Genomic DNA, 12696 nt, shown 5'->3' with positions numbered 1-12696 from the left:
GTAGATCGCGTAATTTATGTAAACAACATGGCAAAAGGTGATAACTTAGCAAAGGGCGCCGTGAAAGTAAAACAAAATTATACTACGTATCAGTTTCTGATGTGTGAGCAGAACTTTTCATGCTCTTCCTTCCAAATTCGAACAATTTCTCACCTAGGAAGAAACCTAATATAGGAAATATTCTAGTGTTTTATGGGAAAAGGACCACTCTTGCCTCACGACTGCCATCTGTTGTTTTCTGAATACTATTTATCTTCTTCCATAGTTGATGATAGAAGAGAAGAGAAATTTTGTTGTAAATACGATTCTTTTCATTTCGTTAGGAACCAATATAGTTGAAAATGTCACTTTCCTTTCATGAAACCCTTGAAAATGCACTTTAGATTGTCTACGTAGTTTTGTAAACTACAACCCAATGTAATCTACGCGTAGATTACGTGTAGACAACGCATGTAGACGTAAACTTATAGTCTACGGCACATCACTGCCGGGGCCGCTTCCAACGTTAGAAAAGTTCCCGGATTTGAACCGGCCGGGGAGCGAACCCGGGACCTTTAGCCTGGTAGTCAGACGCGTTACCGACTGATTTCATTCATTCATTCCTTTATTTGGAACCTAACAGCTTTTATGCCGTTTTTTGTCCATAACAATACACACACACAATTGTTTTACAATAAAATTATCAGTCCATCCCCCCTATTTTACAGATATTAGATTTTTTTTTTAAGAACATTTTGCCTTTTACAATTGTATGTTACACTTCCTTAAAAATGATAACAAACTATAACCAATTCTCACATCTGGATTAACAACTAAACTTAACAAATTTGTTGGAAACTGAACCTTTAGATTATTTAAAGTTTTATACAAGATATTTCTCTCTCTATTATATTTTGAGCATTCCAGTATTATATGTTGCGCATCTGCACTTTCCCAGCCACATTCACATTTCTTATTGTTCATTATTCCAATTTTGGATAAATGTTGCCTAGTACACAAATGGCCCGTTCTCAGTCTATTAATTAATACAATTACATTTCTTGTAGCACTTACATCATGAAACCATGGTTTTTGTGTTTTGAATTCAGCAAATTGTCTGTATGATTCTCCAACTGTTGTAAGTTCATTTCGACACCAATGAAACCATTCATTCAGAATTTTCTTCTTTACTCTAGGGAGAAGATCCGTATAGTATAATGATAAGTTCGTAATATTTGGAAGGCGCACTGCTTTCTTTGCACATTCATCTACATGAGAATTACCTGTAATATTGCTATGAGCTTTAACCCAAGAAAACTCAATGGTTTTTCCAGATTTTTGTATTGTTTGAACTAATTGTATGCAATAGTTTAGTTTAGTTTAGTTTAGATTATTTGCGTCCAAGGACTACCGGTGTGTACAAATTACAGTACATGGTAATATAGGACATGTCAATACTTACATTACAATACAATACTACATTAATAGATTTTACAAATACAAAATATATAGCCAAAAATTGTAGAAAATTGGGTCTTACTCTGGTATTATATCAAAATCACAAAAAAAATATAACATGAGAAGATATAGAACATTATAATATAATATAAGGGGATAATTTGTAAAGACTCTTGTAAGAAGATTTAAGACCCTTTAATGCACTTTGCGAGTCAGTAAGTATTAAGAACTTTCGTAAATTTAATTTTTGGACATATATTAAAGCTTGGTAAATTGCGTAAGATTCTGCTGTAAATATTGAACAGTCTTGTGGAAGCCGAAATAATAGGTCTGTTTTATGTTGTGGATCGTACACTGCACATCCAACTCCTGACTCACTTTTAGATCCATCTGTGTATATGAAATAAAAACTTGGCCATTGAGTAAAATATTCCGATATGTGCGAATAACGAGGGAAATGAATATTATCCAGAGACTGTTGAGGATAATCTAATGAAAAAACAGGCCTTCAACGCATCTGTGGAACATCCTGATATTCTTGACAAAACGAATTATACAATTCTATCCACATAGCAGATTTTCTGTTTGTTATTTTTCCTGTTTCATGTAAGTGTATCATATTTGTTAGCACATTGTTGAAAGGATGCTCACGATATGATTTCACTTTGAAGAGCATATTTGCTGCTAACATATTCTGTCTACATGAAATGGAACATTCACCCGCTTCCATGTATACTACTACGTTTGGAGTGCTGTTCATAACGCCTAAACATCTTCTCAAGAATTTCCTCTGTATGACATCAATGGAATTCAATTTTCCTTCTGTCAAGTTACACATTGCCAATAGAGAATAATCTATCATAGGCCGAAAATAATTCTTGTAAAATAAAAGCATAACTCGAGGATGACATCCCCACTGAGTATTTGCTATTGCTTTGAACAAATTAAACACTTTTTCTGATTTGACTTGTATTGCTTTAATTTGGTCCTTCCAAGTTAGTTTTTCATCCAAGATGACACCTAAATATTTTACTCTGGATGTAATGGGAATTCTTGTTTTTCGGGACATTGAGTGAACTATTGGAGGTGTTCCCTTTTTACTAAAAATTGTAATATTAGATTTTTCCATTGAAATGGAGAGTTTTTTACTTTCAAGCCACTTTTGCACTTCCAATATTTGTTCCTCTAAAACAGGAAAATCAGTATGAATTTGTGTCGTGGACATATAGATACAGATATCATCTGCATATTGAAGATAATTGACTGTTGGAATTAATTTCCTTTTCATCCCGATCATATATATGTTGAATAACAAAGGACTTAAAGGACTTCCTTGAGGTAACCCTTTGCAGGCTGAATACGGTCCTCTACTTTCACTGAAAAAGTGGAAATATACAGATCTTTTACTGAGTAACTTCCATAATATCAAAACATAGTTGTGAGGTATTTTTAGCTGTTGTATTGTTTGGATTAGGATATTAATATCTACATTATCATAAGCTGCGCTTACATCTAAGAATGCAGCTAATACAATTCTGTTTCTTTTCAGTGAGTCGAAAATATACGAGGAAAGAGTGATTAATCCGTCTTGGCATCCTAATCCCTTTCGAAATCCTATTTGTTCGAACTGAAATATATTTTGGCTTTCTAAAAACCATTCTATTCTTTTTTGTATCAATTTCTCAAATATCTTTCCTATAACTGACGTCAAAGCTATAGGTCTATATGATTTACCTACTTGAGGGTCCTTGCCTGTTTTTAAAATTGGAATAATCAACTGTTTGGACCAATCTTCTGGTACTTTTCCATTATTTAAGAATTTATTAAAAATTGTGCACATCGCCGTTAACGCTACATCTGGAAGGTGATTAATCATAGAATAAGTAATTCCATCCATCCCTGGAGCAGATTCTTTACTGTTGCCGATGATTTCATAGATTTCCTCTTTTGAAATTGGAGTTGCAAAACCTTTTGCCGAACGTAGTTTTGATGTGTAACTACATAATTCATTTGGTGTTTCAATTACTCCGTCTGACACTGTAGGTATGAGTTTCTGAATAAATTCAGTCTTCCAATTTGATTTCAAAGGGACCACATTTGCTGTACGAGGATTTTTGAGCGACCTAAACTTATTCCACACATATCCTAATTTCATGCTTGGGTGTAAATTTTCACAAAATAATTTCCATGATTTTCTTTTTGCTTTTATGCATAATCTCTTTGATTTGGCCACAGATCGTCTGAATGCTATCCAGTTCTCCGGATTTGGTTGTCTTGAGTATATTCTTGCTAATTTGACTCTATGTAGTTTTGCTTCAGCACACTCTTCTGTCCACCAGTATATCTTTGGGAAGTGTTGCTGACTACTTTTTATCACCCTGGGACAGCTCAAGTCCATCACAGCCGAAATGATTTTTACAAACTCCTCGTATGTAATATTATCAGGTTTTAATCCATCATCCTCTGAGAAATAAATATTTAAAAGTTTAGTATAATTAGACCAATTAGCTTTGAATACTTTCCATTTGCGAATAGTTAATATTCTTTCATTTTTTTCATGGCAATAAGCCAGATAAAAATAACATGGATAATGATCGCTTGTTCTCAAGTCCACATCGGCTTCCCATGTAAAGTCTGCACAATACTTTTCTGAAATTAATGTTAAGTCTATAGATGACGGATTACTTCCATTTCTAGGCATATGAGTAGGTGAACCATCATTTATTATAGTTAACTGTTCCGCATCCATCCATTCAACAAGAGTTCGACCCAACTTATCTGCTGCCTGTCGACCCCACAATGGGTGGTGGCAATTGAAATCTCCAGTTATGATTAATGGAGTCTTGAATGAATTAATCATAGACCTTAAATGTTTCACTGCAATTTTTTGCGATGTATAGGAAGATGGTATATAGATCGAGATAATAGTAAATATTTTATTCAAAATTTGCACTTGTATTCCCACTACTTCCACCCGATATTCTCGAAGAATCACTAAATTGGGATTAAATGATATGGGTTGGAATGCCAGACTTTCATGTACAAATATACCCACTCCTTTTCCGCCTTTTTGATTAATTACTGCGTGATAATTTTTATTTTAATTGAAACTCTTCCATCCCCCCATACTTCACACACACATATAATGAGAGGATGATGCTCTTCTATCAGTTTCATGAGTTCAAGTTTTCTTGAAGGAAACGAGCATAAATTCCATTGCACAAACAAAAACATATTTTGCATGTGATAACTTACTGATTATTATATTTAATGTTGAGCATCTTCATATGATTCAAGCTCTTCAATAAGTTTCAATAACTGTGAAGTAATATTTGCACAATCGACTAGAATATTTTTAATTCTCTGAAGATTATCATCCACAGTTATGTTCGACGTTAGTTTCGCCATAACTTGTAATAAACTAATCATTATTTGCTTTTGAGTCACATTGTGGGATGCTAGTTCTTAATTTTCGTTTTTCCGTTGTTGTCACTGACGTTGGACTGCTTTGGGAATTTAGTAATACATAATCTGGTCTTTCTTGTTCGTTTTGGGTTTGAGGATTGTCACACGACTTTAGATTTTGCATACCTTTATTTTTCATAACTTCTTTACTTTTAAATATCTTCCCAAGTCTTTGATCAGCATAACTATTGTTCATGTTGTGAAGATGAGGTTGAGAAGATTTCCACGAATATAAGTTTCTTGATGTTCCTGATTCCTCATCTCTTAGAGTGGCCAGCACCTCATATCTGTTACCTGTTGTAATTGCTGAACTTGGAGCTTGTAGAAAGGTAGACTCTGCTTTAGTTGTTTTTAACTCTGGGAAATCTTGTAGTATGTTTGCATAAGAATAATCGTCTCTTTCGGTCATAAATGAACTACTAGAACTAACGTTTCTCTTTGCTTCTTGATATGAACAGCCCTCATATGCTATCACCTTCTGAATTTCTCTTTCCTCTTCCCACTTACTGCACGACCTCTCAGTTGCAAGATGATTTCCTGAGCAATTTATGCATTTAGGTACTGAAGCACATATATCATCATGTTCATAATCACCGCACCTTGGACATATCGCTTTGGACTTACAAACATCCTTTGTGTGAGAGAAACGGAAACAATTCCTGCACTGCATCACAGATTTTATTTTAGGTTTTACCTGAAATATGTTACTGAGTAGCTTTACATGCGAGGGCAACCTTTGTGATTGAAACGTTACGCTGATCAATTTGGTCGGTTTGAACACAAATTCCCCATTTTCTTGATAAATCTTCTTCTTCATTCTTTCCATTTTGATTATTGGAAGATTTCTCTCAGCCTCTGCTTCATCTTGTACTTCTTCTAAATTTATATGTAACGGTAACCCATATATTAGTCCCATTCTGTGTAAAAGACTCTTCGGGATCTTGACATTTACTTTATACTTCTTCTGAAACTCTTTGTTCAAGTAAAAGTCATTTGCATCATTGGATGTTAAAAAGTAAACCTTTGCACGATTAGGACCCGATGCCTTGACATAATTCACCTTAATTCTAGCTTCTCTTAAGTGACTACCTAACATAATAGCACTAAAGCTACCAACGTTGTGTTCCGCTCCTTCAACAAGCACAATATATGGGCCATCGTGCCCAGGATAGAATAAGTCATTTTTATTCACATTGTCCTTTGATTGCATTGTACGCTCTAATACGTTTGCTTTGAAAATTTTTGGAGCATTTATAGATTCCTCCTTTCCACTAACTTTTGCTCGATTTCGTTTTGTGTTCTGACTTCTTGGTTGCTTAGCAACCAATTCAACATCCATATTTTCTCCGTCTTTATTTGAACACATGTCCTTTTTTACTTCCACTACTTCATTCGTCTCCATTTGGACGTCCTCTCTGCTTTGATTAATAATTTCCTCGCTAGACATTTTCCCTCACTTGAATGAAATTTGTTGAATTTCTTACAAGCAGGAAACTTTATCTGGATGGCCCAGAGCCTTCCATGCTATCTAGATTTAACACTGATTTATCTTCTAAATCACAAGATTATTTAATATTAACTTACGTTTCAATAAATGTACTGTCTTGTAATAACACAGAACACTTTTACAATAAAAACGATGATTAAATCCACAATTTAAGCTTGAATTTGTCTGTAACTATATATTACGCAACTAGCTAATATTTCACCACAGACTATCCTCCGTTACCGACTGAGCCACCGCGGCCACTAGAATGCGAAATAGAATGCAAAGCAATGTGCCCTCAAGTCTTCCTTGTCGCACAACAGTTTTGCTACCTTGTGTTCTGACGTCAGATGAGGATTGACTACAAGGTTAGGTTAGGTTCCATTAGCATAAATACAATGAAAAATTATTATTTAGTCTAAGAGAACTAACTAGCTAACTAGCTAGCCTAACCTAACAACGTAGGCATCTAGCCTAAAATTAAAAAGCTTTCTTCCGTGACGTCAGAACACAAGGTTGCTAGAGTGTTGTGCGATAAGTGAGATCCATGTGCCCTCTGTCTGTGTATTCTATGTTGTTATGTTAGTTAAATTATTGCTTTTCATTTGATTTTAACCTGAGAAATTATGTTGGAACACGATAGATGAATAATCAGTTCTTTTAAATTAGAACATTGAAAATGGATATGGAAAAACTAATACCCATCCTTCCAACACTCAACCAAAAGGAAACGCCATACTAGACAAACAACAACTCCAAATCCATGTTCTTGAGACCTTAAATCCAGATGAAGTTAATCAAATCAAAAAAACTAAAAAATAAATATTCTGCTGGACATGATGACATCCCTAATTCCTTAATAAAGATTTGTGCCAACACTATAATTATTAACAATGAAGTCGTCAAAGAAAGCATTAATGCAAATAAAATTCTTAGGAGTATGGATAGACACAAACCTGTCTTGGGACATCCAAATTACTATTATAACTCAAAAGTTAAGCAGGCTCTGCTACATGATGAGAATCCTGAGAAATCTTTTATCTTTAAATGATTTAAGGACACTATATTTTGGACAGATTCAACCTGTACTTACATATGGTATCTCTTTCTGGGGAAGTTCACCCAAAATGCAGAAAATTTTTATTTGGCAAAAAAGGATATTAAAAATTATGAAAAATGTATCCCTCTCAAGCCTAACAAAACAAATTTTCAATGAATTTCAAATATTACCTCTTCGATGTTTGTACATATTCGAAACATTGTACTTTATTCATACAAATTCTGAAATCTTCACAAACAATCTGGACATACACAAATACAGCACTCGTATGCATAATTCCCTCCACCTTTCTACTCTCCGCACATCCAAAACACATAATGGTCTAGGATTTCAAGGTGTAAAACTTTATAACAAACTGCCAGAGGAATTCAAGAATCATAATCCAACTAAATTTAAAATGACAGTAAAGAGCTTGCTAATGAAGTATTTGTTTTATAGCACAGAGGAATACTTAAATCATATTTTTCATTAATAGACACAACCTTGATTTTTCTTCTATTTTTTGTTATTTAATACTTTTTCATATTTTTTTAATATGTCTAAGTATGTATTAATTCCTTTGTACTCAAAATTATACACGTAATTGACCTATCCCATATCATAGTGCTATTTGTACTAATATGATCAAGTGGATGGAAACAGATCTTATCTTACCCACTCACAGACATATGTAGTCTTTCACTTAAAACAGGTAAATTTACAAATGAATTTAAAATAGCAAGGGTAAAACCAATCTTCGAGAAAGGAAACAAGAATCATGTAGAAAACTATTGTCCAATGTCAATCCTCCCCGTGTTCTCAAAGATACTTCAATGTGTTATGTACACCCAACAGCGAAAGAAACAGTAGGCAAATTGTCCACCACCATTTTCATTTGGTCTGAATTACACAATGTGAAGACAATGAATTGAAATAAAGACGCCAAGAAACAGAGAACAATGCCTGCTTTGAACCAACATAGTTTCTTTCCTTAAAACAACACAGGATGCAGAATAAAAGGGTAATGAAAATAGCGGTGGACAATTTGCCTACCATTATCTTTGCCGTTGACTGTACAACAGAGTAATATAGGGTTTCTGGGGGGGACATACTAACATATGCACAATTCGGATTTAGGAAAAGCAAAAGAATAAATGATGGATTACACTAATTTCGATCAAAAATTTACAACGCCAGGGAAGGAAAAGAATATGTTTACGGTATCTTCCTAGATCTAACAAAGGCTGATATGGTTAATCATAAAATTCTACTTTACCTTTACCGCATTACATAATCATAGGAATTCATAGTTGTTGTTAATAATTCACTTTCTTCTTACATGATATCACACTTCACAACATTAGTAGAAATTAAAAAATGATTATTTGCTTTATATATATAGTTATCAAGGACAATAATTACACATTTTAAAAAACCTGATCTGTTTCACTTCCTGCAACCTCTAGGGTGTTTTTTTTACAATAATTTTTATTTTGAAAGTGGGGGGAGGGAAGTACAAGGGGAAAATGTCAGCTTAAAACAAAGAAAGTATATGTTACCGTTAAATTATTGAATGGGGCATGGTGCAATAATATACTGCTGGACAAAAAAAACTGGACACTTGCATTTTTTTGTGATAACGCAATGGGTCGATAAAAGCTCTGGTACAAGGGCTAACTAAATGTTGCAGAAACTGAATTAAGTACGAATGCATAAACAAAGTCCGAGCCTATGAATGGTGCATATGGTACTACATGATCTGCCGAACATTCTGTAATATACCTGCGAGCTGTTATTGCAATTCAGATGTCAAATATTAAAGTGTCCGGTTTTCATTGTCCAGCAGTATATATATGTGATGTACATGTGATACATAATAACTTTCTCTGGATTATTTGGGGTGTTTCACCAATTGACACACCCACCATTGAATTACACCATTGAGTACCCCTAATGCATACTCACAAGAAAAAAGTACAAAACGTAGTGTAGAAACAAACATTTTGTATTGTCAATCTACAGCAGCTAGGAATGGTCAAACAACACAATGTTTAGTGTTGCTTGTGTAAATATATGCTATTTAGCCCCTTCAAGCATCTCTGCTGTTTTGCTTTAATATGTTAATTCCGATTATTGGAATTTTATGACCTTTTCTTTTTTTATCTAATTTGGATGAAAAACTCTTCACTTCAGTGACAATAACGATTGAATAGCACACTGCATCTCACTCCAATGCAAAGCTTAGGGCATCGAAATAACGAATGTAATTCTGTATAGACACAATTAGCGTGGCATCGCCACCAAAAATGTTTGGACGTTCTTTATGTCATGACGGTACTGTTCCCTATTTCCAATCTGGATTTCAGACAGTATAGATAATGGAATTAGCCCCAAGCTCTGTCTACTTGCACCTCTGAGGGTTAATTTCCAACTATACTGCCTACCGGCAAAATCAAAATGTCTTTTAATGAACTTCTACAGCAGATATTTATTTTCATGTGATTATAGAATGTAATAAATGTGATCGACTCTCTACCCTACTAAGTGCACAGTGACTTATGTACAAAATTACATTATTACTGTGAGTTTGTAATGGTTTTTTCTTTCCTTGCAAGGGAACTAGAAATGCAAGTTTTACAAAAGCTTTAGTATCAATCTATTTTCTTCTTATGTTACATTTTACTACTATCATTTGAAAAAAAAATGACTTACTAAATATTCTGGCTTTTAAGTCTGCTATATACTCAAATATGCTAAATGGATCTGAAACTATTTTCAAGTGGGATTTGAACTTTTCTATCATGCATCCATGTGGGTATGGTATGGGAATGGAAAAAAATCTGCAACCTTCAAGTCACATACAAAATACAAAATGACTGCAATGAATATCACGACACAAGTGTAAAATAATACCTTTATTACATTGTCATATATACAGTACATAAATATGTTTCCTATAATTATATGCAATTTATCTACAACCTGTAGCTTTGTTCCCTTAGGGTGCACATTTTTTCAATTTATAGTTAAAAATTATACAAATTACTAACAGACAGACAAACTTGAATATTAGATGACAAAAAATCTCCTCAAGGCTTGAACAGAGTCCAACACCAAGTTCATTCATAAATATTTTGGCTTTGCTTTGTAAAATTATCACAAAAAGAGTTTCATTAACAGTTTCTGAAGACAGTAAAGCACCATAGAAGCAGATTGTTGCATTGGAAATATCAGTCACTTGCGGCAACAGCTTTATTCCTCATGAAGAAATTGAATGCGAGAACAATCTTCATGTTCTTTTCCTATAAAGTAAGGTAACACAAGATATTCAACAAGGGTGAATATCTTATGTTTTATGTAGAGATATGTCTCCTGATGGATTACAATCTAGTAGTTTTTACTTCAAAGCCATTTATAGTTTTCATTCAAGAGTTATGAATTTACACTACAAGCCATCATAATGTTCTTTGGTTAATATCCTCCAATTACATATTCCATTTACTCCCTTTCCTTGCTAGTGGAACGCATATAGGAGAAGCAAAATGGTGCAAGTTCCAATCACGACTCCCAGGATGACGGAGTCTCGGCGTTTGCGGAAGTTGATTCGCTGGATGAGACTATTGATGACAGGAAAACGATTTGACAAATCATTGATTTTTGTCTGGAATTTCTTAAATGCCAAGCGCTGAGAAACTAGATGCTCTCTGGTATCAACTGCTATGCTAATTTGTTCATCCATCAACCGTTCAGAACTGCAAGAAAAAGAGCAACATGATAGCAATTATTACATGTGATACAACATCTCAGGTTATCTATCGTAAGTAGTAAGAGGTAAATATATTATTTTATTGCATTTGGCATATATATGAAATCTAAGGGAGGAAAGAACTTAAAATTGATAAAATCTACAAACTGGGAAATATTCATAACATTTTACTGCATTGGGATGGTAAAATCTAAGGACTTAAAACTGTGATCTAGTTTATGTAATTTTTTTTAAAGAATTAGCTGTTCACAGCTATCTACTTGTTCAAGGATTGTCAGTGTGCTGCTGAAAAATGCCTCCCAATGATAAATGTACATTTGCAACCAGGACATACCATATTACTTCTATACAGGGGTGCCGACTTGTCAAAATTATTGGAGGGGCTCTGATCACTGAAATAAATGAATGAATGACTCACTCACTCCCTTTTTTAAAAATAAAAATTACGTCTTCGTATAGCAGTTTTTAAGCAGCTATTATATTCCTCATGCAAATGAAATGTAACATGAAAAACGTGTGTCTGCTCATTTGTTTTTTAGATAACAATTAATATTTTTATTTAAAAGTAGGCTATGTATTTACATTAAGAGGCCAACGTAACAGTTTTATGCCGGCCTCGGTAGCCGAGCGTGTTGGCTGGTCACCTCAACTCGCATTGATCCGGAGGTCTCGGGTTCGAGTCCCGTCGAGGGCATGGGTGTGTTTTAATGTCCGCAACAGACTTGTAAAGAAAGGACATGTGATGGGTGCAAAGAACCTTAGTGTTGACGTACCCATAAAAATAGCGAATATTTATAATATTTAACAGTTTTATTTAATTATTTACATAAATGCTAACACCAATCGCAGGCAAATAGTTTTACTTTTTTGTTCTTGCTACAATATTTTACTTTTTAAATTTAATTTTGCAATAATAAATAAACACATAGCATGCCATGCTTTAGCAATAATGCCTTTGATCATAGCCGTTCCCGCTTTCGCAATACAGACTTTTCATAAGCTTTCCTTGCATACTTTACTGCAAGCCAGTGTTAAATAAACTCAAAAACTTAACAACATACTGGTATAATTGTCATATCACCTCGTTATTTTGAAACTCTTTTTAGTAAAAATGTTAACAATACTCTTAATTATATACTTAGTATATAGTAATAAGTCATCTGCTATGCTGACTCCGTTCCTAGCCCCCCCCAAAAAAGTTGATGGTTTAGCGGTCTCAGCCCCCCAAATTTGATGGTCTTGAACATTTCAAATGTGTATTTAAAGTTAAGTTCATGTTGCACAATTCAGAGTAAACTTTACAAGAGAAGCAAAATAATACATTAGATCCTCTTAAGCAAAATTATTTGAGGGGCTCTGCCTCCACATCATTAACACTGGGGGGCTCGAGCCCCCCCAAGCCCCATGGAGTCGGTGCCTATGCTTCTATATCCCAAGCCCTGGAATTAGTGCCTGGATTTTGAAGGAAGAAAATGGGGGGGGGGGGTGCAAAAGTATATTAGT

The 12696-nt window shown here is 34.3% G+C and overlaps 1 protein-coding gene across 2 annotated transcripts in view; it reads right to left on the bottom strand.

Annotated features, from left to right (window-relative positions):
• Positions 1-10323: 10323 nt before the first annotated feature.
• Gos28 (golgi SNAP receptor complex member Gos28) overlaps positions 10324-12696 on the bottom strand; it is a 44307-nt gene continuing 41934 nt past the window's right edge. For both annotated transcript variants that reach the window (XM_083139541.1, XM_083139542.1), the window contains one exon: positions 10324-11179. In XM_083139541.1, the coding sequence (XP_082995667.1) occupies positions 10942-11179 (238 nt within the window). In that variant the 3' untranslated portion in view covers positions 10324-10941. The remainder of the gene's footprint in view (positions 11180-12696) is intronic.

Source organism: Lepisma saccharinum, chromosome 18 (assembly GCF_977018435.1).
Source record: "Lepisma saccharinum chromosome 18, izLepSacc3.1, whole genome shotgun sequence".
NCBI classification, from domain to species: domain Eukaryota; kingdom Metazoa; phylum Arthropoda; class Insecta; order Zygentoma; family Lepismatidae; genus Lepisma; species Lepisma saccharinum.
Note: the sequence above shows the minus strand (reverse complement) of the source record. Positions and strands in the feature narration are given on the sequence as shown.